Source organism: Pongo abelii, chromosome 21 (genome assembly GCF_028885655.2).
Source record: "Pongo abelii isolate AG06213 chromosome 21, NHGRI_mPonAbe1-v2.0_pri, whole genome shotgun sequence".
Lineage (NCBI taxonomy): Eukaryota > Metazoa > Chordata > Mammalia > Primates > Hominidae > Pongo > Pongo abelii.
In genome coordinates, this window is record NC_072006.2 from 15,325,888 (window position 1) to 15,353,630 (window position 27,743).

The following is a 27,743-nucleotide window of genomic DNA, read 5'->3' on the forward strand; positions in this document are numbered from 1 at the left end:
AAAATATGAAAGAAAATAAAATAATTTTATTATCTTTATTAAATATTTTTATTATGACTAAAATGCCATCTTCTATTAATTTTTATACCCCTGCTTTCAAGATGAATTTGAGGCCATTGCCATAAAGTACCTATAGACAATAAAATTAATAAATATTAGATCAATAAGTATAATCTGAGCCAAGTAAGAGAAGAAAGTAGAGACTGACAATGTTATTAGGACTCAGACTCACATTTGGATATAGTGCCAGCTTCATGGATAAAAGCAGATGTCTTAGTGTAATGAGATGTTCTATACTGGGGATCTTATAATTATAATGGCTTCACTTTATTGACTAATTATGAAACAAGCGCAGAATGACTTCTTGCAGCTTATAAAATCAACTTAGCAAATATTACAAACATGTATGCAGACCTGTTGAATTATCATCATAATTCACAACTGACAACACTTGCACAGAGCAAAATGGTAAAATGGTAAAATACAGTTGGTAAAATACAGTGGTGGCACCTGTGGACATGAAGGCAGGGTGTCCTTTTAATCAATTACCATCTTCTAAAAGGAAGAGGGAAACAAACAGCCTGGACTACACTGGTTTGTGACCTAGGAAAGTCACTTGGCCTTTCTGTAGTCACATTTCTCATTAAAAATAAGAGGTGCATGAGAGCTTCTCCAAGGTTCCTTCAGTACTGAAATTTGATGTTTTATCAGATACATTTTGGCACACAAGATGTATTTTAAAAACACCTTAACTAATAAATCACTCGTGTTCTTATGAACATTTGCTAACCAACCACTTCCTACTTCACTCTACCAACACATTAAGGGGACTGCATAACTTTAAAGTAATGGCTCATATTACAAAGAGCAGGGCCATAGTTTCCTGATATACCATCAGAGCTTCAAGCATAAGGTCATATTTAGCACTGATAATAAATTAAAACATCACTTAAGGCAATAAGGCAATCATCATTATTTGGTAAATATTTAAAACTAAGTCAAATTCAATCATCACCTAAAGAAAATGTGGTGGCCCAGGTTATCTACTGACAGAAAAAAACCACTAGAAGAACTAGAAAAAGATAAAAAGGGTAATAAAAATTTTAAAATGTCCTGTCCCTTTTAACAGTCTCCTTGTTCTCAATTTTTCAGAAAAAAATCAAGTGTCTAGCCATTTTAGACAGTCCACATGATCAAATGAATACTAATTAGATAGCACATTTTAACGGCAGTGTGGGAGCAAGATGATGCCCAAAAGACAGCCTGCCTGGTAAGTCCAGACCCTTAGTATTCTTGCCTCTTGCATCTCACATAAGAACGTGGGAGGTCAACAGATGATCACCAATCCCAGTGGGCCCACTCTGATTCTCATGACAACCCTGCAGGGTAGGAAGAAGTCCTTTCCTGATTGTGACAGATTAGGGAAGACACTCAGAAAGCTAAAGTCATGTGCTCAGGGCCACATAGCCAGGCAGTACCAGAGCTGAAATCAGAAACACAATCTGCCTAATGCCAAAAAGCTCATCCTCTTTTCACTATTTTTTATAGTAAGTTTTTTTTTTTTTTTTTTGAGACAGGGTCTTGCTCTTTTGACCAGGCTGCAGTACAGTGGTGCAATCATAGCTTGCTTACAGCCTCAACCTCCCGGGTTCAAGCAATCTTCCCACCTCAGCTCCCAAGTAACTGAAACTTCAGGTGCATGCCACTATGGCCAGCTAATTTTTTAAAAATTTTTTGTAGAGACAGGGGTCTCACTCTATTGCCCAGGCTGGTTTTGAATTCACGGGCTCAAGCGATCCTCCTGCCTCAGCCTCCCAAAGTGCTGGGATTACAAGTGTAAGCCACCATGCCCAGCCTTATGGTTAGTTCTTAATTTAAGCATCCTTCTCGATCTCCCTAACCACTGCCAAAATAACAACAACATCAAAATCATTAATAATCATGAACTCAAAACTAAGTTTCAGGGAAGTCAGGTTAACTGAGCTTCAGGGAAGTCAGGTCAACTGAGGAGGGAAGTAATATCTGACAAGGTTTTCTCCATTCATGGGGGGAGTTTTTTTTTTCCCCAAAGACCAAAACCAACCAACCAAAAACAAAACAAAACAAAAACCTGAACCCCAGAATAGATACTTGTTTAATTCTGTGACAAGTTCTCTAATTCCAACACACAAAACAGATGCAGAGCCAGGCAATTGGTGGGAATAAGGCCCAAGCACCTGCCAGCGTGAGACTGGCTTCAGCTCATGTCCACTTGGCAGCCCAGGTCCAGGACAGGGAGCTCGAAAGGGTACCAACAGTGAGACGCTTCACTGAGAAAGCAAAGTGTGCAGTGTCCATATGTCCAGGCAGGCAGCAAAGCAGTGGTCAGTACCACCCTCCAGGAATCAGCAGAGCAAAGCTGGACACATGCAAAAGAATGTTTAGGGCCACTTTACACATCCGATATACTAGGCAAGGCAATCAGAGTAAAAGCAATTCTAATATTCAGGAGGCCAATTATTTCAATCGCCTCTCATACATTTTTTATCAAGCCAAGAGCATTGACTCATATTAAGTTATTCAAAATTCGGTTATCTTGTGTTACAATGGCAATATTTAGCTTTAAAGAAATAATTTCTCTTTTTGTCACTTTTACCTACATGTCCTACCTATATTCTAGATATGCTTTTAACATATATCCTCCAAAACCACCTTCAGGTCAACTGAGGAGGGAAGTTAATTTCTCCTCCCCACAACTATCACCTATGTAATTATACAAAGTCAAGTCCATCCACTGTACTAATACCTTTATTTATGTAGAATGTAGCATTTTTCCAGAGCCCTTTCACACTGTTCACTTTCAGTAATGCTTCTTAAACTCTAAGGTCCTCATAAATATTAGCAACATCACAGTAGGCTGCCATGCTCAGGACCCTCTGGCACATCCTGTTCCCCAGGCAGCTCACCAGGTATCAGCCTGCTCTTGGTCTTTACCTGCTCACCACATGAGACGCAAGAAGCACAGGCATCTCTTTGGCTCTCTGCTCGCACCAAAGACTGGCCCAGCCCTCCACCATATCCGGGACTTCACTTATCCTCTGTCTCCCCAAGACCATCTTGTCCTCCCTCACTGGACCATCCCATTGGTGAGCAAACATACTTTAGTACCGCCCACCTTAAACCTCGCCCACCATGTATTCCACCGACTTCAGCTAGCTCCGCTTTTCCTCTTCCTTTCCACATCAAGAACTCTGCAAAGCCTTAACTATGCTTGCAACTTCCACTGCCCAGCTCTCATTTTCTCCTCCATCTACTCCAGGTGGGCCTCATCCCATAGAACATTCTCAACCAACTACATCTGTCAAAGCCCATGGTCAACTGGCTGCTCTCCTCCCACCCAATACTCATCCCCAGGCACCCAGGACACACACTCCTCTGGTTTTCCTCCTCGCTCACTGGCCACCCTTTCTCAGCATCTCTCCCATCACCTGTGGACATTATTGTCCTCTCTAGGTAAGCCCATCCTGTGGCTTTAAATACAATTGCCCAACACACTGATGGCTCTCAAATTTTTATCCCATTCCCATACTTTCGTTCATCCTTTACCTCTCCAAATCTACCTAGCCTTCCACCAAGGCCATCAGAGCTTCCTAATTCCTACCACCCTTGAGCAAATCAAAAGAGGAAGTAGGCGGCAGAGAGGGAGAAAAGCCTAAAAGCCCAACACTAATTGTAAAGAATAGATCATATCCTTCAGGACAAAGCTAAGAAGAAAAATTTCTAGAAATTTAAATTTAATATTATTCTTAAAATTCTCAATGATTAAAACTAGTTTGCTATAAAATCTGATTCACTTCTTGCATTTGCAGTGTTTTAATAAAAAAGACTTACCCTAAATAGTAACCCTGCCAAGCTCTGGGCAAACAAGTCCTTTATTTGTTTATCCTTTGGCTTCTGCATGACAGCTTCTGTTATCCTGAGGAGTATTTGCAACATCTGTTCCCTGGGCCACCCAAAATAAAAGCTCATATTAATAATCATGTCTCCAAAGCACTTTAATTTATAGGTACCAGAAATTCTCTTAAGAATTCAGCAACATTGTTAATTACGTATTACTCGAAACTATTAAAGTCCAGATGCCAATTACATAATGAATACCATATTTTACCAAAATAAGCTCCCTTATGTTACAACAGTTTTAAAAACATGCCTCCCACGTCCACACAAACAGGCAGGATAAAACATATCATTCCAGCCTGATTTTCTCCCCTTGCAAAAAGAGAGGCAAGATCATCTTCTCCAACTGTGCCAGCAGCTTAAAGGTACTCAGTGAAAACCTACTGGAACGTATGCAGCACTCTTTAATTTTGCTATCCAGTGTTTTACTTAACCTGTAAGGTCTCCCCCTCATTGCAACAGGAAGTGAAGCTGACCTTCTGGCCTTTGTTTTGGGGACACACACAGTCAGTATCTTGGTAAGGTGGAATGCCACAATACTCTCACAGGCAGGAGGGGTTTGCATTACAGGACACTTTCAGGCACAGTGCTCATGCCTGGAAGATCCTGACTCTGCGCTACAGGGCACAATTGAGACAAATGCCATCACTGCAGCTCAGTTCCAATGTGCAAGCATTTTTCATAGTCTCTCACAGAAGGTTTATGTAAAAGGACTTTGAAGACTGTAAAACAGTATAGAGACAACATAACACTGCTAATTACAATAATAAGTTCTTCAGAACAGCCAAAAGACATTTTTCTTTCTTACACCTAAGTTATATTGCTCATATCAGAGTATCTGCTCACTTTTTCTTTCCCTAGATTCTATGGGAACACAGAACACATTATCTTTCATATGTAAGAGAAGTGCATTTGTTCCTCGAGGGAAATCACTCTGGTTCCTTTCAGGTTTCACATGCTAACCATTCATCTAATCTTTACTACTTTCTCCTTGGCTTTACTGCTGTTTAGTAATAAAACTGAGAATAGGACAAAGTAATCAGATGAGATCTCTAAATCATAGTTTCCATATACTTTTCTCATATCTCTGCATATCAGAACAGCATTTTCTCCTAACAATATATGATGCTGAACCTCATAAAATTCCTCACAATAAAATCACCTGTGGGGATTTCCTGCCCTCTTTGTAGCTGGCCCCATTTGAATTTGGTCCCCAGAGTCATCTGTTGGTATACATTCTCACTGCACTCCATGCTACTTGTCCATGTGTTCCTATTCCCTACCTATGGATTCTGGAAGCACAGAAGTTCGGAAGGGCTATCTTCTGGGCACACACACATGAAGCAGGATGGTGACTTTGAAGAGAACTGGGAGAAGCAATGGCACAGTGCTGGGGGACAGCTTGTCGCTCACCACATTCAGGGTACCCAGGCCCCTGTCGCCAGGGCAGAGGAGGGCAGCACCTAGTATCACCACTGCCCATTCATGTTACATGATGCATAAGACAGTGAAAAACAATCCCTTACACACAACTAGTTACAGATCCATCATGAGAATGTGAGGAGAACAACAGACATCATAAGTTTCAAGTAAAGCCTTGATCATGGCAACTGCTATCAAAAGCCACAAATGTGATCAAAGCCATGACTGACAAAAACACAGTTAATTTGATTTCTGAACCTATGAAAGCTTGGAAAGGCATGCAGAGTCTTCTGGAAGAAAACAAGGCTGGAAAAACTATGGTCTGGAAAAATCTTTCCTTACAGTAGAAAGATTCAGAATCTGCCAAAGCTGCCAGTTTTGACAACTGCTTGTTTCTTTCTATTTTGTGAAGCACTGACTTTTCCAAGGAGAACTGCTCAAAGAGTATAATAAACTTCTGTTGGAGCACATGGAATCAGGCATGTGTGCCATCCTTGGGTCCAACACAGGAGTGAGGGTTTTCCTACATTCTTCATTATTTACCTGATCTCTATCTCCTCATACAGGTGGTATTTCAACTTATTTACATACCAGTTATTCCCTATTTCAGGACCATTTCTTACAGTTCCCTGGCTACAGCCCTGGTCTCAGCCACCATCATCTATGGCACTGCACTGCATGTTCTCCAGCAGCCAGAGGGGCCTTTCAGAAGCATAAATTTTATTATGTCACAATCTTGCAGACACACAGGGAGGTAGCTGGTGTCCTTCCTTTGGTCTGCAGGGCCCTGAGCAACCTGGCCCTGGCCTGCCCCCTGCCTCCTCCCCTCTCACTCTCCCTCTCACTCCATCCACTCCACCACATTGGCCATCATCTTATCTTTCCTTAAACAAGCCACTTTTCTTTTACCTTTTCTCCCATCAGGGCTTTTGCATCTGCTGCTCTTTCTACCAGGAATGCCCTTCCCTTAGACCTCCCCAAGGCTCCTCCTTCCCTTCACTCAGGGCTCTGCTCAGAAAGGCCTTCTCTGACAGCTGGCAGAAAAAACTCCCCGTCCGTCCATGCCAAGCAACACACACCCAATTCAGGACTCTTTCCCCTTTGCAACCTTCACTGTTCTCAGTACTTCGGACTCTCTGAAATTGTTTTCTAGGTTTTTAATGTCTCTCGGTCCTATGAGGATGTAACCTCTTGAGGGCAGGGACCTTGTCTACATAGTTCACCACTATATTTTCACAGTAGAGGCTTGATAGTTATTTATTAGATGGAAGAAAAGGAGGTAAGGAGAGCGGGGAGAAGAAGGAGTGAGGAAGGAAAGGAGGGATGGGAGGCAAGGGATTATCTGGTACTTAAATACACAAGAAAATCCGTTAGAGAAACTGCTCACACTCTTCTATGCTCTATTGACCATTTTTCCATTAACTATTTTCATCGATTTCTACAATTTTTCTTTTCTATACTTTCACCTAGGAATCTATGAATTAGTAAAAAACAGAACAGAATTGCTTAATTTTATTTCCTAGAATTTTCATCAAAATAAAAAGATTATCAAAAATATCAAAAAACTACTGATATAGTAGTATACAAAACTCAGGGAGTTTTCAAAGGAAAAAAACATTAAAAATGATGTTGATAAAACTAAGGTATTCAGGAACAGATATTTCAGTTCAAAGCATATACCAGCATTTCTCATTACTGTCAATATTACTGACGTGGAATTTAACTTTGTTTACATCATATTGTGCATCACTGTAATATTTCCAGTTTTAACAACTGTTTAACTTGGCAAATAGTGCTAAGTTTAGAAGTCTGGGAAAGATGACGTTGGAATCTACATCATAGTACCATTTTGATGCCTGTGGTTTCTGTACTTGTGAACTTTCTGCACACCAGGATTCTTGAGTCCACCCTTTCCTCATCTTTGAAGAACAAGAATTGGACTTGGTGCCCTGCAGTTCCTTTCTGATCAGACCTGCCTCATGTCCATGGTTTCCTACCAACTGCAGACACTTTCCAAAGCCCCTTTCCTGCTGACTCAAGGGCCTCCAGAATACAGGCATGGGCAGAGGACCCCTCTGGTTTCAGGCAGGAAAGGTGCCACTGGTCTGTAGGGCCTCCAAAGACTGATAACCAAGGTAGAAGATCACCTAAGGGGATGCTGACCACAGCTGGGTGGGCAGCTTCATTGCACAAGGGTGGCAGTGGAATGAGAGGGAACACACAAAGGACAGGCTTGAGGAGCATTTTAAAGGCAGAAGCGAGAGGCTGATGACACATGAGGAGAAGAGGAAGAAATGGAAAGTGACTCTGAGGCTTTCTGGTCTGTTGCTGAGCATCACTGAAAATACCTCATCAGATGGAGTAAGGTGAGGACTTTTTTTTTTTTTTTGAGACAAGAGTCTCACTCTGTCGCCCAGGCTGGAGTGCAGTGGCGCAATCTCACTGCAACCTCCGCCTTCCGGGTTCAAGCGATTCTCCTGTCTCAGCCTCCCGAGTAGCTGGGATCACAGGCAAGTGCCACCACACCTGGCTAATTTTCTGTATTTTCAGTAGAGATGGGGTTTCACCATGTTAGGCAGGTTGGTCTCGAACTCCTGACCTCAGATGTTCCACCCACCTCGGCCTCCCAAAGTGCTGGGATTACAGGCGTGAGCTACCGCACCTGGCTGATAACCTTCAAATAAGAGAAGAGCAGGAAAAAAAGAGAAGAGCAGGAAAAAAAAATCTAACGCATTGTTTACCTGTAGGGACATTATAAATAAAAACATCAAACAAAAACAAAGATGAAAAGGAAAAAACGTAGTTTTAATGACAGGAACAGACTGTTGACTGCACTATGTATTTGGTCTCTGATAATTTATCATTTAAAATAATTATTTTTCCAAAATGAATTTAAAACATCAAGTTAGAAGCAATAAAAATCAGTTGACAGCATTTCAGGGCAATTAACAAACTCCCCTGAGCTTATGATGAATATTATAAAACACCGGTTGCTGCTTTTCCACAAAAGTATGTTTGATGAACATTTAAAAGGAAAAATCCACTATTAAGTAAAATACTTATTGTTCAAGAACATTTTTAAAAATATAATGAAAATAATTGATCATGAAGAAGGTAACTACCTTCTTCATGATTCACAGAAACTGTTACAAAAGACATTTTGTTGTTAAGTTTGTAAAAACATTAAATAAACACAAGCCTTAACATTTTAATTATGTTGAAAAACAGAAATATCTGTTTTACAATACTAATTAATTTGATATAAACTTACCATGTCTTTTTATTCATTGTAAGCTCCATTATCATGCGCCTAAAAATAATCAAAACAGCTTTACAAGCATCAACTTGTTCTTTCAAGAGCACAGGAACTTCAGCACATGGTTCCAACAAAAAGACGTTTGCAGAGTTCGTCAAAAATACCTTAAAATCAACAATTTTACATTAGAAAATATAACTGAACATAAACATTTGAATAAATTTTGCTTAAAGATATTAATTTCACTCCACCAATGAAATAACTTTTCAGTTATTTCCAAAAGATTCTATTTCAATAAGGCAAGTGATACCAACACATATTCAAAATTTTTTTTTTAGTTCACCTTTTAGAATCACTTAAATACTGAGACACCTGAAAAGCCTATCCCTAGGGGAAAAGAAAAAAATCACTATTACATATTAATATTGCAACTACAGAAATTTTATGAGTCAGAAAAGCTTTTGAAGACTTTTCAACAACCCCTCAACAAAAAAAGGAAAATAAGGGAAAAAAGTAGGATCGTTGCATATGAGTGAGAAACTTTAGGGGGGAAATGGGAGGAGTAGAGGATAGATGGCCAGACAGTGGTCAGACAGAACTATGTGATTCTTATTGAGTCTCCCAGCACATGAACTCCTTGCTGACAGAAGCATGGACAGCACCACTCAACAGGGGTAAGAACCTCAAGGAGCTGTGATGTGTCCAGAAACAGACAAAGCCATCAACATCACACGCCTTCCAGGAGGCTATTTTGTTTAATATGAAAGCTATATTACGCAGTAGCATTCAAAATCTAAGTGAATTCTTAAGATTAAAAGCTGAGATTTCAAAAACAATTTAGATAATCAGCCAACTACTCTACCCTCTGCCTCAGACCTTTAGCATACAAGTTCACTGTTCTCCACCATCAGGGGTATCTCAGCAGAAAAATGTGAAAAGCACCGATCCAGGATATAATATACTATTACTGCTTCGAGTCACTACAGCAAAATAACGCTGTGTTACCATTTACACAGTTGACACCAGTGTCCCATCATCTGCAGATATTCCGAGTTGTCAATTTGGTATGAGGGCGGACCTGCTCTATCTACCTAGAGGTATATTGCCTCTTAGGTCTCCTTTGTGCTCAACAACACAAACTCAAAGCATGACGGAGCTTCTCTAGCTCATTTATAAATAAAATTCTTTAAAGTGTTGTATCAAAATAAATGTACAATCTGACCAAATTAAAATTAACATCAAAAGTCAAGTGGATGAACTAAAATATTCACAGCCTTTAAAGTTATCTTAGGTAAGATTAAAAGGTATTATGTCCCAATTTTCTAAGAAAAATCACTAAATAAGCACTATAATATAGTTGATGATGATGATAACTTCAGTCATGAAGAATTTACTAGCCTTCGAGTAAGAAAAACAAAAACAAAAACAAAGAGCTTTTTGATTACAGCAGTTTTAGTGGTTCTGTTTTTGAAAGAAGTATGCCACAGATGATATATTGCAACACAGATCGTTTTAATTCAATGTATTTGGTTTCTTGAATATTAATTAAAAACTTTTTGCACATTCCCATGTAAAGAGTCTTTATATACTTTTACTTTTTACAAAACATCAAAGATACTGCATGAGTATTTCTTATTAATGTGCTGGTATCAGTTAAGGTAAAAATAAACTAAATTAGTATGTCCAGAGTGCATTTATCAAAAGCAACTATAGAAAACTACTATCTCTTGAACATCTGAGACACACAGTCGGAGAAAAGAAAGAAAATTACTGTCTTGTCAAACCCCCATTTGGCCCCTTTTTCTTAATAAACAAAGTAAAGGACTAAGGTATTAGACACAAGAACAAAACCAACTATTTAAATCCAAAGTAAATCCTTTTTTTAACTGTAGCACTATATATAATAAAATAGAAATTGTTTTTTCTCAGTTCAGGCAAGGACAGTAAGTCCTCATTTAACGTCATCAATAGGTTGTTGGAAATGATGACTTTAAGCAAAATATATAAAAAGATTTTTTTCTCATGAACATTATGACGAAATGATGTTGAATCAAACCATGTTACTCAAAGACCTGCCTGCTGTACTCATTTCATTTAAAGTCGTCATTTCCAAGAACCCACTGATGACATTAGTGAGGACTTACTGTAGATGTAACTCATCCTTTCAGAAAATAAAAAGCACTCTTTTGAACCCAGGGGATCACTGGCAACTGCAACCACCACAGGCTGCTGCTGGAGATCCCCTTAGCTAAAAGACGGAGCTACTGAGGGACAAAGGGCAAGGACTCCTGCAAGTGTTTCTCTGATGGGGACACAGGTCATATTTATGAGCTGCACCAAAAGTCTTTAAAGATGCACAAGTGAAATCATCTCAACTTTTTTAAGTTAACTTCAAAATTATGTGTAGGTTTTCAATGAAAAGTGAGAAAATTCATGAGTATGGTATATTAAACTGCTAATTCACTTGAAAAAAAAAGGATTCCACGAAAATGAATCCTATCAAGAAACAGATGACAGAAAATCAGAAACATGCATGTCATTCCCAGACTTTCCCCAGACTCCTCACCTGGCCTCTACACGAGAGGCCTGAGTGACACATCTCCAAATGTGGATGAAGGGTGGCAGGCGAGGGGGCAGTGAGCAGGGAATGAGAGGCACCCTGTATTTTCACTTACTCTTCAAGCTACATGAGACCTGAGAGGAAATCTCCCAATTCTCATTTTTGAGGTAAAATCCTGAGCTCTGGGGAAGTTAAGTAATGATCCAAAGTTGCTCTTTCAAATGTTCCCAAATGGAGTCAGTTCTATTTCATATATTCATTCAAATCTAAAAACTACATAAGTCATTGTTCTTTGTAAACACAGCCAATTTTAAGAGGAATATTACTTATAAGATTTTATAATCACCAAGCTTGTCTTGCAAATTAGAGCCCAGATAACTAACTACACATATGTGTTTGGAAGATAATTTAAAGATTTAAATATCAGTCATTTCATATTCACTATATAATAATCTCAAAAAGACTGTAACCAGTTCTTAGTCTTCTTTGACTAGAAAAAAATTTTTGTAAATCGTGGGTAGGAATTATAAAGAAAACTCAGAATAAGAATGTAATAGCTAATTAAACTGCTGTTTATTATTTACTGACAGATGGCTACAAATACCACCATACTTTATATGACATTATCCCCAATAAACAAAAAGACAAAACGGCTCCAGCTGTAGGCAGTGGAGGGGTCTTCATGTCCTGGCCAGCTACATACCTGCAACAAAGCCTGGACGCCGGCTTTCACATTTGTATTTTCCTCCTCTGTCACACACCCTCTGCTCATTGCACTTGTGAAGGAGTACGTGCGTCCCCAACTGGAAGATCGTTTATGACCAGAACTTTCAGACGAGGCCTTCAGAAGATAATGATTCATTAACAGAGTGGAAGATGCACGTGTTTAACTTATATTTAACTATAAATATAATTAAATATATTATATAAACTAAGTTATATTTAGTTGGCATATTTAATTCCTTAAACTCACCAGGATTCACATGAAAATAGGTTCTAGGAGGTAGAGAGCTCCCCACTCAACCGTCAACACCTAAAATAGTGCTCAGCACTTAGTATGTGCTGAAAGAATGAGTTGTGTTTGTCCAATGGCTGAGTGAGCATGGAATACAGAACTTTAAAATGAATGACAATTTGCTTACCTATTCATTTAGATCTCATGGTAGTTATTAAAATGATTTCACCAATATTGAAAAATTAAAATTATGGAACACAGATATTTTAAAGTGATATGCCTCTAGTGAGAAATTTAAAACATTTTAAATTAATTTCATAATAGTATGCCAGAAATATAAATGTCACTTAAGTTTCTTTTGTTTCAGGAGATATTCCACTCTGTCATTTTGGATTTATCCAACCTATAGCTTTATCTAACATGGACAGTGGCCACTCCAGCAGGCCAGCACTCAGCGAGGCTTAAAGGGGAGGGACACTGCTGTTTGGTTAGTCCTTTCACAGGGGTAACACCCAGCTGCTTCTGGTACAGGCCACTGCACAAGAAAAGTCTACCCAAACATTCTCAGTTTAGTTCCTCCTAAAGATATTTATTTAAACAAGACAAGGAGAAGGCAGTGATTTTTTTAGTCTCACAAACAGACATGTAAAATATGATGGCTTATTAAACAACTCTCCTGCAACAGTGACTAACAAAGATGCAACATGCAGATGGCCTTGGCTGGAGCTGCAGATGACTGCCAATCTAGAATGGGAGTACAGAAGCTACTCTCTAAGGTAGATCCTCACAGAACTCAGCAACTCAGAAGCATCAGATGGGATAAAAAAGAGATCCACCTGCCTTTGTCCCATTGACAAGACTCTTGACTGAGCAAGTATACTTTACTAAAATATATTTACCCTCAACTCAAAAGACAAGTGAAAAAAATTACCTCCTTGCTATCAGTCTCGGAAAATCCTAATTTTTCAGCATCTTCTTGGGCAACATCTTTTCTATCTGGCTCTTCCATGAACACAGGTTTGTCCTGGAGAATCCACTTTCTGTACACTTGAACTACTTTTCTTGTTACAGCTACCTCACAGGAAGGCAACAAAAATGCCTGAAAGGAAAAGAGAAAACTCCCTTTAACTACAAACACACTCAGATCAGTATAGGGCAGCATCACGGACATTTCCAATGACCATCACCCATTTCACTTTCCTTTGGAACACACAGCTTATAAATATACTACACAGGGCCACAAATCTTTATGCACACCAAATTTACCAGCAGAAAGAAAGACATTCTCATAAGAGAGCCCTAAAAAATGGCATTTAAAAATAACTTTTATAGGCCAGGCGTGGTGGCTCACGCCTGTAATCCTAACACTTTGGGAGGCCAAGGCAGGCAGATCATGAGGTCAGGAGTTCGGGACCAGCCTGGCCAACATGGTGAAACCCCATCTCTACTAAAAATACAAAAATTAGCCGGGCATGGTGGCGTGTGCCTGTAATCCCAGCTACTCAGGAGGTTGAGGCAAGAGAATCACTTGAACCTGGGAGGTGGAGGTTGCAGTGAGTTGAGGTTGCACCACTGCACTCCAGCCTGGGCAACAGAGCAAGACTTAGTCTCCAAAAAAAAAAAAAAAAAAGAAAGAATGAAAAAAATAACTTTTATATTCTGAATAATTTGTCTACAAAAATAACCAAATCAAATCATACCTACAGAAATATTTTAATTGGCTACAAAACACAATTCTAATGCACAACCTGGACCTTTTCCCAACAAATCAGAAGTAGGTTAGAAGGGACATACTGGTACAGCCAGTGGCAAGCAGTCGTGCCCACCTCTTCTCAGCTCCATGTTCACTGATGTAATGGTGTTGGCCTGAATCAGCCATGGTGGGAGTGGTTCTACCACAGAAGTCAGCATCTGTTACAAATCAGGACTTGGTTTTTTTTTTTCTCCTTTTCTTTGCTTTTGTCCTTCTTCCTTTCCTTTCCTTCCTTTTTAGTTATTATTATTTTTTTGATATCATATATATCAGGTTTCTAATATATCAGGTTACTAATGAGTTCCAGCTATCAATGTTAACAAGAGCCTCTGGCAAAATTGTAGCATTGTGCATATTTATAAGAACTTCTTAACATTAAGGAATTCCCTTATACATCTCCATACAACAATTTTGATTTAATGTGAGAAGAGTCCAATAATGTTAAAGAATTTAAAGGAGAAATGCATTTGCTTTTCGCTTATCAGTTTTAAGGACTATTTCTATATTTGAGGGGAACAAGAGAGAGAGGTTCCCCATACTCAGATGCTTTAATGTCACAGATGAGGATACTGAGGCTTACAGCACCAGAGATATTCTTCCAAGGTTACAAAGTTAGACACAAATCCAGGTCTTGGTCTCAAGTTCCTGGGACTTGTTTTAATACTGCCCTTAAGGTTCACGCCACAGGATCCAGTTACAGGCAGAACTCACTTTAACAAAGGTTCATGCAATATATCAATATCGAGATAATTGTGGTATCAAAAGCCAAAGTAATGGGATTTAAAAATGAAATAACTCAAAAACTCAGTGTATATGAGTTGGACAGAATGGACATAGCTGAAGAGAAAACTGGAAGAAAAATCAGAAGAAAATACCTAGAATGAACCATGAAGAGATAAAAGAATGGATAAATCAGAAGAGAGGATAAGAAAGAGAAAATACAATGAATAGGTTATCCAATGAATGACTGGAGATGCAGAAAAAAAAGGAAAAAAAAAGATGGGGGGAAGAAACAGTATTTGAGGAAAGAGTGGCTGAGAATTTAGCCAAAATGGGTGAAATATATCAATCCCTAGATTTAAGAATCACAAAGAAAAACAAGGATAAATGTGAAGTATATTACAGGTAAAACTGCTGGAAACCAAAGATAATCAGAAAAATCTTAAAAGCAGCCAGAAGAAAAAAGACATATTTCCTCCAAAGGAGGAACCACGTGACTTTCTATGACTTCTCAAAGAAATAATGGAAGCCAAGAAACAATGCAACAGAAGATTCATGTGCAGAGGGCTGCCAATGTAGAATTTGACACCCAGAAATAAAACACTTCTAAAATGAAAGCAAAATACAGACATTTTCAGATGAGAAAATTTGCTACCAGGAGACTTGAGCTAAGGGAAATATTAAAACTTATCCTTTAGATAGAAGGGAAATTTTCCCTGGTCAGAGATTTGGGAAGCAATAAAATGCAATAAAAAGAGAATGTGGACAAATCTAAATGAATAAAACATATATATGAAAATATATATGAATAAAAAGAATAAAACTAGATGAAACAAACCTTACAGTGGTTCTGAAAGGGATAATATGTACATATTATATATTCATAATAACAACAATGGCATATAAACTGAGGAGTAAATAGAGCTAACGTGTACTGAGGGTAAAAGTTGAAATTAATGCTAGCATTTATGTTAGGAATGCATGTGTTAACTATTAAAGTAAGTACAAATGACCGTAAAACTAATTTAATTTGGGAAGAAAAATGGGATATTAAAAACAATGAGCTTGAAGGTCCAATACAACTAGAAAGTAAGAAGACAGCAGACTAAAACCTAACAGCAGTTGCTATGTTAAATGTAATGAATAATGATCCAATCAAAAGACAAAGATTGTAAGATTTAATTTAAAAATCTATTTAAAAGACTTCGCTGCAATTTATAAGAAGACATCCAAAACATACGGACGGGGGAGGCTGAAAGTAAAGAGTTAGCAAAAGATGTACCACACAAACACTAGCCAAAAGAAAACTGGTAGAGTTATATCAAAAATAGACAAGAATAGACTTCATGCCCCTCCTCTGGAAAACCATTAGTAGAGATGGAGACAGAGACTTCTTAATGACAGCATTCAATTCAAAGGAATATAAACTAATTCGAAGTCTGTATTGCAACTAATAATTTTGCCAAAAATAGAGCAAAAATTGATAGGCTTTCAAAAAAAACAAACAAACAAACAAATGCACAATCAGAGTAGGATACTCTTCCAAAAGTGGTAGAACACTAAGCAAAAAAATAATGCAGCCAGAGGAGATGGGAACCTTCTCACCAGATCCTCCAGGTCTCAGCCTCTCACAGCTGTCACCTCTCTGTCTCTCTGAGGTGCATTCAGGATAATTTCTTCAGATTTGTCATCCAGCTCATTCTCTCCTTAGCTGCATCTAATCTACAATTAAACTTATCCATTTAGGTTTTCTTTTAATATTCCAGTTATTACATGTCGTTTTAATGTCTGGAAGTTCTATTTTCTTCCTAATCTGCATTCGTCATCTATTTTGGTGTCTTTTATTTATTTCTTTAAATATGTTAAACCTATTTATCCTAAAGTCTCAAATTATACAACTGAAGTCCTTGTGAGATTTTCCCGTTTCTTCTGATTTTTATGTCTAGAAAAGTTTTGACTTACAAATTCCCAAGGGGAAAAAAATGACCCAAGATCATTATACCCAGCTAAGCTGCTCTTTACACATAAAGGAAAAAGACACTGGACGCGGTAGCTCAGGCCTGTGATTCTAGCAATTTGGAACACCGAGGCGGGCGGATCACCTGAGGTCAGGAGTTCGAGACCAGCTTGGCCAACATGGTGAAACCCCGTCTCTACTAAAAATACAAAAATTAGCTGGGCGTGGTGACACATGCCTGTAATCCCAGCTATTTGGGAGGCTGAGGAAGAAGAATCACTTGAACCCGGGAGGTGGAGGTTACAGTGAGCCAAGATCGCATCACTGCACTCCAGCCTGTGTGATGGGAGCGAGACTCCATCTCCAAAAAAAAAAAAAAGAAAGGCAAAAGAAAAGAAAAACCTTCCCCATCATAAAAGGACTTAAGGCATAAGCATTCCAGGATATCTTCCTGAAAACACTCAATGACAAAACAAGGCCAAGCAAGAAAAGTTAAGTATTTTAGAACTATGGAACAGGATGAAGTAATCTGTGTAAATACAGAATCAAGACTAAACAACTCTGTACATTAGGATTCTGAAATCAACTGCTAATGATGGTACATTTATAATATAAATGTATAATAAGATGAAATTAGTAACTAGAGGGGGCTAAAGAAAATACATGGCTGCTAATTTATTCATATTTCATAGCAGGAAACCCATAGTGCTATCTAAAATTACCATGTGTAGTTCAAAAGTGATTCTAACACCTCAATGTTATTATAATTTTTTTTAGTTTAGACAAATCTTTCAGCAATTAATACTTCTTATGGTAAAGAAATATTCATTGGATTTTAAACAATTCCTTCACTTTTCCTTTACTGTCTTTTCTTCTGTTAAATTCAAGTAAAATTCAGAATTTTCATTAATCAAGAATGAATGAATGAAGAATTAAGAATTCCATTGTCATAGTTACTCCGTCAGTCCCCATCCCCACCCCAGGCACTTTTCCATACCTCCCCTTGCGCCTGCCTTAATCTCAACTGACCTCTGTCTGGTTCCACCTTCACCTGTCTCTGCCCATGCCTCCTTCCCTCTTGCTTTTCTGCCTGCCTGCCTATTTCTGTCTGCCTATTGGTCTGTACCTGCTTGCTTATTTCCATCTCTGCCAGCTGGCCTATCTGCACCCAGCTGTTTGTCCTTCTACACCTGCCTGCCAGTTTGCCGATGTCTATCAGTTCACCTGTAAACCCCCCTGTCTCTCTACCAGCCTGCTTTCTGTCTGTTTATAATCCTTTCTTACCCATCTCCTCCCTGCTGGTGTCTCACCTATGTAGCTAGCCAGGCCCCAGCCATATATACACATATAGAAAGTCCAGACTTTCTTCTAACATTAATGGTAGTGTTTCGAGGGATTTGCTTTTGCTTTCTCCTCTATAATTACAAATACAGAGAGACTTTGTTTATCTAATGAACATACATTTTTTAATAAAAATAAAGCTGTTTAAAATAAAACCAACCAATAAAACAACCTAATGAACGAACATCCTTTACAGGAGTGCTTCAAACTTTTCAGATCATAGCCTAAGTAAGATACATTACCAAAAGATATATGCATTTGTATATATAGCACTGTACACACATAAATAAATTAGAAGTTTCACAAAGAAATAGTAATCCTTACAACTTGAACTACACTGTGAAATATTTGTTCTATTCTATTTTATTCTGTTTCATTGTTTAAAAAAATACTAGTTTTGACTCACTAAGTTGGTTTCATGGCCTACGAACAGGTTACAACAGGTAGTCTGAAAAATGCCAGTGAGAAGACGAGTTTACAGTGAAGGGACCCAGTGACCAGGACTGCCTACACGAAGCACTCTACCACTGCCTGGCCTTCCTGCTGGGGGTGGCAGCAGATGAGGGCTACCCTGAACCTTGTCCTACTTCAGTTACTGTCTATTTCCACCACCCACATTCAACTCACTGAACTACCCAGTCCAAGGTGACCCACACCAGGTGGTTCTTTAGCCTCTGCCATGAGCCTCTCTGCCCCAAGAGCTCACCAGCATTTATTCCCAAGTCACTCATGGACATCTGATCTACCATCTCACACTGTTCTCTGCAGCATACACACACACCTTATCTCTCCACTGAGAATGTGCACTTCTTGAATATCCATTTTAAACTATAATAACCTTTAGGCTTAAATATCTGTGAATCCTAATTTAAAATTGAAAAAACAAAGTTATTTTGAAAGAAGTCACATTTTGTTTTCCATAAAAGAGAAATTCATCATTGATCAAGAGAGTAATAAAATGCAATAGTAAAACCCATTCCTCTTTTCCCAAATGTTTCTATTTCAGTATTTTAACAACACATAATACTTAGATTTTAAACTTCACATACACAGTTACTCTTTCAAATTAGATCTGGTTAAGAAAAATTATAAAATGTAAATGTTTTTAAGCTTCATGACACTAAGATGTCTCATAACTTCAGTCATATGTAGTCTATAGTCACCTCAATGATCCGAACTACTTCAAAATTGAATTTAGATTGGGTTTAATATTTAGAGTGAATTTAGAATTTAGAGCACACTATTGCCAGAGGTAGGATGCCAATAACAGATACAGTCAGAGTTATTTGTATGATAAATTAACAACTACACAATAAAGGTAAAATCACATCAATATAGCATTTATCTGTTGTCTAAGATCTAAAAGCCTTGCTAATGTCATCTTATCTGATATGAAGTATTTTCATTCAAGCATTTAAAAATGTTACTATAGATCAGAGTCAGCAAACCATCCAGCCTGCTGCCTATTTTTGTAAATAAAGTTTTTCTAGAACGCAGCCATCCTCACTTGTTACATGTATCTCTGGCTGCTTTCTTGCTACCATAGCAGAGTTCAGCCCCTGTGACAGAGACATACGATCCATGAGGCCTAAAATATTTACTATTTGGCCTTTTGCTTTAAAAAGTGTGCTGACCCCTGCTATAGATCATACACTCCAGGACCTTGACTATTTCAAATCAAATAGTTGCCATGGACTTTTCACATGTACAACAGGAGCATGAATATGACAACATTAATGTAGGGAATGGGGTAGATTTTAAAATCGTGGACTATTACGATAAAAAGAAAAGTTGTGGCAGTATGATGTGTGCAGTACTACCTAGAAAGGGATGACACAGAAGGATGGGAGCTCCAAGGAGAGGGCTGCTAACCACAGTCAAAGAAAACGGAGAGGAAAGGAGTGAGCAAAACTCCTGTGTGACTTGTCCAGTGACTGTCATAGGAGGAGCGGGAGATGGGGAACCTAGGAGCACTAAAATTAAGATGCAAACACGAATACAGGTCCCTTTGAAGAAGCAGTCAAGTCAGGAGGAGAAGCTGATATTAGGGGAAAAAAATGAGCCAGGCTTTGGTCTTGTTATCATTACGATACTACAGGAACATCAGATTGGATGGCATGTGGGCATTTTAAAAGGCAAGTGTAGGAGGCACCCAGTGCCACCTTGTCTACATTGTTCAGTGACAATGTAGACACTGAGAGTCTACACCTGGTTTACCCAGTCATTCTGCCCGATTTTGGCCGTGTGATTAGTTAGGTCTAAAAGCCCTCTCAGTAAACTTGTGCCCTGTCTTCCCTGAGACGGACATCTCACTCTCATGTTGGTCAATCGTGACCCTGAGAGGGCACACTTTCTGTGCAGCAGACGGAGGGCCCTTGAAGCTGTGCTCAGGTGTAACTGGCCTCTGTAGCATTGCATTATGCTTTCCGGCTCCTGGTGTGGTACATCCTCTGCCAGTAACAAATCTTTCATGAGTATAAAAAATTTGTTTAATGAAATTAATATTTTTATTTACAAGTGAGGTCCAGACAAAAGGCTTGACTGGGAGTCATATGCCACAGTGGTTGCTGGCACTGGACGGGCAGTAAAGGCCCCAAGGAGGCAAGTGTAGAATTACAGCAGAGACTTGAGCTCTGAATCTTGGTTAATACCTATAATTTGGGGTGAAACAAAAAGAGGGGCCAAGACATGAAACAGAGAAGACACAGAGAGTGAGAAGAATCAAGGCAGTGCCGGGCCACAGAACCAGAAAAAAATATTTTATAAGTGGAATGTTAATTGCAGACTAAACAAACATTTTCTTAAGTAAAATTTTTTCTTCATTAAAATGAAAATATGGTAAAATCACTACACTGCTATGGATTAGGTTGGGACTTCGTTTTTGGTTGATTTTTTGTAATGAAAGTCCCAGAAGTGAGAGGGCCAAACATTTACTATCTCAAAAACTTGCCTCACCATAAGAAGTTCTCTGTGGTGCATTCCCGTCATTCATATGTCCAAGACTCTTCCTCTCCTCCTCACCTACAACTGGACTCTGCCATTCAAGGGCTTAACCTACTTTTCAGGTCTATGGACAAAACAATTATTCCGCCTCATATACACATACCAACAAATAGGCCACATTCCCTGCTTTCAAGACCACCAGTACCTAGAGGCAAGTGGCACTGGCCACACGCCACACTCCAGACCTGTGGGAGCTCTGTTTGCTGTGTTGAAGGCTAGTGCTGAGTTTCTCCACAGCAGCACTACTGACACATTGAGCCAGATAGTTCTTTGTCATGGTGGGGGTGGGGGCCATTCTGGGCATTGCAGGATATTTAACAACATCCCTGGCTGCGACCCGCTAAGATGCCAGTAGCACCCCCTCCCCAGTTGTGATGACCAAAACTGTTTCCAGACATTGCTAATGTCCCCTAGGGAGTAGCATCAACCCCAGTTGCAAACCTCTGATGTCACTCATGGCCACTAACCGTAGCCTGAGCTTCTGACCTCTTCTGTCTCCTTCCTTTGCTCACACCTCTTTTCTTGTCTTGGCCTCTGCTCGTTTCTTTCCTTTTATTCCCCTTGCCACCTACCTTCTTATCTTGTGCCATAAATAATTCTATCATACTGTGAGTGCCACACACCTCTGCAGAGTTTTTGCAGAAACCTCCAGCTCCTCAGAAAGCTCCCTGAGGCTCTGGGAGTAAGACTGGACTCTTTTTTGCTATGTTCATTTGTTGCTGGGTATTCATGAATGGCTTTCTTCCCACCTAACTCTGGGTTTACTTTGTTATAAAAACATGAAAGTATTTGTCTCATGATTTTGCTCAAATATAGAATTTTCCCTCCTTGTGTAAATATTTTTCAACAACAAAATTTAAAAATCACAACAATCCACACAAATTAAAAGATTAGAGGGATCATTCTTTATTATTCAGTTCTGTAACATAACCCAACTCATCAATTCTATTTGTTGGGGTGTTATGAGTAAAAGAACATGAAACAAAATCACTTCCATTTCAATAACTTGTAACACACACACACACACACACACACACACACACTAACCTGGTGAAATACTTCATTCACGAAGTTGACATAACCTCGTGTTGACAAGAGAATCCGCTGTACCATTTCATACACCATTCGGTGCTCTTCTTCAATGCTGCAGAGGCTGGAGTTGCTGAGTCTTCGGTCCGACAGGGTGCTGCTGTTAGAATGGCTTTTGTCCTGCTCCGTGGGCCCACCACCATCCAGCTCAGGTGCTCTCTCCTGCACAGCACCACCACCAACAGTCTGGAAGAAAGTCAGCACACTTCTCAATGATGCTCACCCCCACTCAAGAACACCTGGCAAAACTTCAGTCTTGCCTTGTTTTAAGTAACTCTGGTTACCATCAACGTGCACAGGGTACAGCAAACCAAAACCAACTTGAAGCACGACAGGCTCCAGAGCCTGTACTTACCAATTTTCTAACTAACCAGCAAATCCCTCCCAACTCAGCTATTTTAAGACGAAAACTACTAAGCTATTTCAGAAAGGAGGGCTGTGAAATTTTCCCAATCTAAAAGGTTTAATTTGCATTGTAAAACCACAGAATAAATTAATGTGTAAAAACATTTGTATTATCATCACATCAGCTCTCCACACTTTAGCATTTGCTCCTCTGGTCACAGAGATTGGAATATTCAGGAGATTTCTTGCAGCAACAATGCTAGGATGCATCATTTGATTCATATGACTAAGTGGCAGCTTGACAGTGGAGTGTGAAGATCTTTAAAGGGTATTTTATCAGAAGAATGCTGATTTGAGCTTTATCCTCAGAATCTTAGGTCAAACGTAAATAAATATTCACAAAATTTTAAACATTTAAAAGACTTTAGGCGTCCAAAGAAATTAAGTAATTCATGCAATCACTCACAAAGCTTAACACTGATTTCTGCTCTCGTATCCACATAGAATTAAAGGTTTACTCCAAACAAAATATACATATAATTTTGCTTCATCTTTGCAAACTCCATTATTACTTTTAAGTGTCAAAAATACATAGCCCAAATACAGCTAAAATTTACCCACTGTGAATATTTTTTACAAGAAGAGACAAGATATGAATAGTACAAAACAGTAATTTCAGTAACTACCAAGGACAGTTTGAAAACAAAACAGATATCCAATAGTAATCTCTAGAGAAAATTAATGGAATATTATACTTGTAATAATTTTTCTCTTCATGCCTTAGTTACTAAGCCTGTGTGGCTTATGAAAGGCACTGTCACACTGTGAGATGTGCTCACCTATGGAAATTATTTTATCTTTTTGACAGATCCACTATCTTCCACAGGAAAATAAAACTTTATTCATTTTATTCTTTTTCTATCTGAAGCTTCAGCAGGAATGACTCAAGGATGAGTATGGTACAGAAAGAAGAGGCCCAAACTAAGTCTCAAAAACTTGCTTCTCCACATTCCTAACTGTAAGGCAACCCAGGCAACGCACTTGGATTTCACATATACACACATATATATGTTAATCTGTAAGACACAGAGGCTACATTAGGTCTAAAGTCTCTTATGGCTCAATAACCTGTGACTTTTTGACCCATAACTCCCATTTTCTCCACAAACTAAAAAGGAAAAAAAACAATAGGCACATAGCAAATTAAAGACGACCACAAATTCTTTAACACTCCTTCCACAGAGACGTGGGGCCCATGTCCCCTCCCTTTCATCTACATGGACTGTATGACTGCTTTAGCCAGTAGAATAGAGTGGAAGAGACCTAGCCAGTATCAGACCCAGGCCTAAGAGGCTGACAGTTAACAATTCCCATCTCTTGAAACATTTCACTCTTGGAGCCCTGAGTAGGCATATGAGAAGTCCAACTATCTTATTAGCCAGAAAACAGAACAAGAAGTCCCAGATGAGCCCAGCTTTCCTTTCCAACTGCCCTCATCAAGTAGCAGGCATGTGAATGAAGTCATCTTGGACCTTGCAGACCAACCAGCGCTGGTGGGCTGAATAATGACTTCCCCAAGGATGTCCTAATCCCCAGAATCTGTGAATGTGTTACCTTCCATGACAAAAGAGACATAACAGATGTGATTAAGTTAAGGATGTTGGGATAGAAAAATTATTTTGGATTATTCAAATGGTCCCAATATAATCCAAGGGTCCTTATAAGAGAGTGGCAGGAGGATAAGAGACTAAGAAGGCTAAGTGATGATGGAAACTGGGAGAAAAGGTGCTGTGATGCAGGGCCACAGCCAAGGAATACAGGTGGCTTCTAGAAGCTGGACATGGCAAGAACACAGGATTCTCCCCTAGAAACTTGAGAAGGAACACAGATCTGCCAATAACTTGATTTTGGATTTCTGACTTTCAGAACTGTAAGATAATAAATTTGTACTGTTTCAAAACATTAAGTTTGTGAGAATCTGCAATAGCGGCAGTAAGAAACTAATACAACAACTTACTGTGAGGTATAGTGGCAGTCTCTAGAATGGTAGTGGCCATTTCTAGGGACAGTCATCTGCAGGGTATGATGGCACAGAAGGTACAAATGGCTGTCAGCCCAGCACTCTTTCTCCCTCCCTACCAGAACCTCAGTCCTCTGTGTGCACCCTCCCATGCACCTCAACTGACTTGCAGGAAGCTGACCCCATCCACACAGTACTAGGGGACCAATCTGTTTTGTGGAGGCCAATCATGACATCTCTTGGCCCATTCACACACCCAGCTTTTTATTTATTTATTTATTTATTTTGAGACAGAGTCTCGCTCAGTCGCCCAGGTTGGAGTGCAGTGGCTCAGTCTCCGCTCACTGCAAGCTCCACCTCCTGGGTTCACGCCATTCTCCTGCCTCAGCCTCCCAAGTAGCTGGGACTACAGGCGCCCGCCACCATGCCCAGCTAATTTTTTTGTATTTTTTTTTAGTACAGACGGGGTTTCACTGTGTTTGCCAGGATGGTCTCGATCTCCTGACCTCGTGATCCGCCCGCCTCGGCCTCTCAAAGTGCTGGGATTACAGGCGTGAGCCACCGCACCCGGCCCCTATTTGATTCCAAAGTTCCAACCTTTAAGATGTTAAAAAAGCTAGATAGTAAAAGTAGATGACTCACAACTGTGAAGAGTCAACTAAAAGAAAAAATCAGAACCTGGAAGCAGTGGTTAATTTGCTGTTCTTTCTACTTCTCATCATCCAGATGTACTTTTCAAGAATGAGCTACTTATTTTCAATAAATACAGGTGATGGTTTTCTGATCTTTTTAAACCAGAGAGGAAAGGTTACACCCCTTAATTAAGACTTTTTTGAACTGAATGACAATCACTTAAGATGTGATGTAAATTTACCAAAGAGTATGACTGAGTTTCCTACACATAATTTCATACAGATTTTTGTCTGCCTGATAAGTGAATAAAGGTATCTCATCGTGGTTCAGAACTAACTGCATTTCTCTGACTGCCGGTGAAATCAGGGGTCCCTGTGGTCTGCCTTCTATGAGTGGCCCTTTCATCTCCTTAGTCCATTTTTCTGTGGGGTTGTTTGTCTTCTTACCAGTCCGTGGGTACTCTTCATATAGCAGAGATATTAACTCTTTCAACAGTCACAATGTTACCTCATAGTCTATTGATTGGATTTGGTCTTACGTAGTCTTTTGACATAAAAATCTTTCACTATTTTTTTTAAATAAAGTCAAACCTCATTTCTTCCACGGCTACTGGTCTTTCTCTCTCTTTCTTTCTTTCCTTTTCTTTCTTCCTCTTTCCTTCCTTTCTTTTCTCTTTCTCTTTCTTTCCTCCTTTTCTTCCTTCCTCCCTCCTCCTTCCTTCCTTCTCTTTCTCTCTCTTTCTTTTCTTTCTTTCTTTCTTCTTTTTTGAAATGGGAGTCTCACTCTGTTGCCCAGACTGGAATGCAGTGGCACAATCTCTGCTCACTGCAACCTCCACCTCCCAGATTCAAGCAATTCTCCTGCCTCAGCTTCCCGAGTAACTGGGATTACAGGCGCCTACCACCACGCCCGGCTAATTTTTGTATTTTTTGTAGAGACGGCATTTCACCATGTTGGCCAGGCTGGTCTCGAACTCCTGACTTCAAGTGATCTGCCTGTCTTGGACTCCCAAAGTGCTGGGATTACAGGCGAGAGTCACTGCGCCCAGCCTCCTGGGTCTTATTTCTTCCTAAGGTAGTCTACCACTTCCCAAATTTAGACACTCTCCTGGATTTTCCCTTCTCTTACAGTCTCGCTCTGTCGCCCAGGCTGGAGTGCAGTGGCGCGATCTCGGCTCACTGCAAGCTCCGCCTCCCGGGTTCACGCCATTCTCCTTCCTCAGTCTCCTGAGTAGCTGGGACTACAGGTACCCGCCACCACGCCCAGCTAATTTTTAGTACAGATGGGGTTTCACCATGTTAGCGAGGATGTTCTCGATCTCCTGACCTCATGATCTGCCCGCCTCAGCTTCCCAAAGTGCTGGGAATACAGGTGTGAGCCACCATGCCCAGCCTACATTTCTTCATTATTTTGTTTTTATTGTAGACCTTAAATAAATCTGACATTTGCTTCAGTATGTTGTAAGAGGCAAGGTTCTAGCCAATTATTCCAGTACCATTAATTAATGATTCTTTCTTTTAATCTTGACTGACATCCTGTGGGGGGATGTGTATGTGTGTGAAGGAGAGAGAGAAAGAGATTGCAGGATTGCAGATTTGATTAAATGTTCAATACTAATCTCAGTCTCATTCCTTTGAAGTAACCTGTCTGGAAACCTACACTACTGTCTCTTAATTCCTGAAAATCAAATGTCTGTTCAGGTTTGTAACTTGATAATTTTTCCTGGGACTCAAAGACCCTTTAAGTTTGAGGCACGCCTTTTTTTTTTTTTTTTTTTTTTTTCAGTTCAGATAAATTCTTATTATTTATTCAATTATTCTCATTCTCTTCTTCTTCCACCCACTTAATATTTGTAAGGTAGGGACCTGTACTTAGATCTTGTCTACTAATTTCTGACTTCTAACTCTAAATCTTTAGTCACTGTGGTGGGATATTTTTTCAGAAAACTAATTTTTTTCTCAGCAATAATCATTATCATTTTCATTTTATTTGCTAATTTTTTAAACTAAGACATTTAAAGGTTTCTTAAAACTTTCAGCAAATCTTTCATTGTTCTTACTGTAACTGCACCTCCCTCAGATCTTAAAAATAAGTTCTCCTCTAACTCTTCAGTGACTTCTCCCCCATGGAGCCGCATGCTCTAGACTGCTTGGTGTTCCTCCATCAAGGTTCCTAATAACCTTGAAGCACAAGAACCATTTATCTGCCTCCTCAGGTCTGTGCATTCTTTCAGCTCAGGCCTAGGTTGGACTTCTGAGACTTCCAGGGCATCGGCAAATCTGCAGTCAGTGGACCACACTTCCTATCCTTGTTCTTGGGGACAACAAACAAAAGAGCACACAACACCACGATCCCTTAGTGAAGTGGCTGCTCTCTGACCTCCACAAATGGTAGCGCTCCACCAAGTCCCTAAGCAACTCAGCCTGTTGGGAAAGCCCCCATTTGTGTATGGCTGACCAAGGCCAAGAGAGAAAAACCACAGCAGGCCCCACACAAGGAGAGGTCTCTTCTGAAGGCCTCAGGGAAGAGGTGGCCTTCTCTTCCAGGGGCCCCACCATTGCTCAACAGCCAGCCCCAAATCCTGAGCTGCTGATCTACTTCCCTCTCCTGAGATGCCAGAGGGCGCTCCGCAGCTTCACAGGTCCTCTCCAGGGGCCACTTACAGTTTCCTAAGTGCCTTCCAGCTACTGGGGCTTGGTGAAGGCAAGACAGGCCTCTGTTCTCATGCTCAGAGGCCACTGGTACTCAAGTGA

General features: G+C 39.7%; 1 protein-coding gene across 7 annotated transcripts in view; it reads right to left on the bottom strand.

Annotated features, from left to right (window-relative positions):
- RALGAPA2 (Ral GTPase activating protein catalytic subunit alpha 2) overlaps positions 1 to 27,743 on the bottom strand; it is a 326,207-nt gene that overhangs the window by 221,079 nt on the left and 77,385 nt on the right. For all 7 annotated transcript variants that reach the window (XR_010138774.1, XM_054541632.2, XM_054541631.2 and 4 more), the window contains exons 10-14: positions 21,951 to 22,178; positions 13,061 to 13,228; positions 11,878 to 12,015; positions 8,630 to 8,778; positions 3,871 to 3,982 (exon numbers count right to left, since the gene is read on the bottom strand). Coding sequence is in view for 6 of the 7 variants with exons in the window: in XM_054541632.2 (XP_054397607.2) it covers positions 3,871 to 3,982; positions 8,630 to 8,778; positions 11,878 to 12,015; positions 13,061 to 13,228; positions 21,951 to 22,178 (795 nt within the window). In the remaining variant the exon portion in view is untranslated. The remainder of the gene's footprint in view (positions 1 to 3,870; positions 3,983 to 8,629; positions 8,779 to 11,877; positions 12,016 to 13,060; positions 13,229 to 21,950; positions 22,179 to 27,743) is intronic.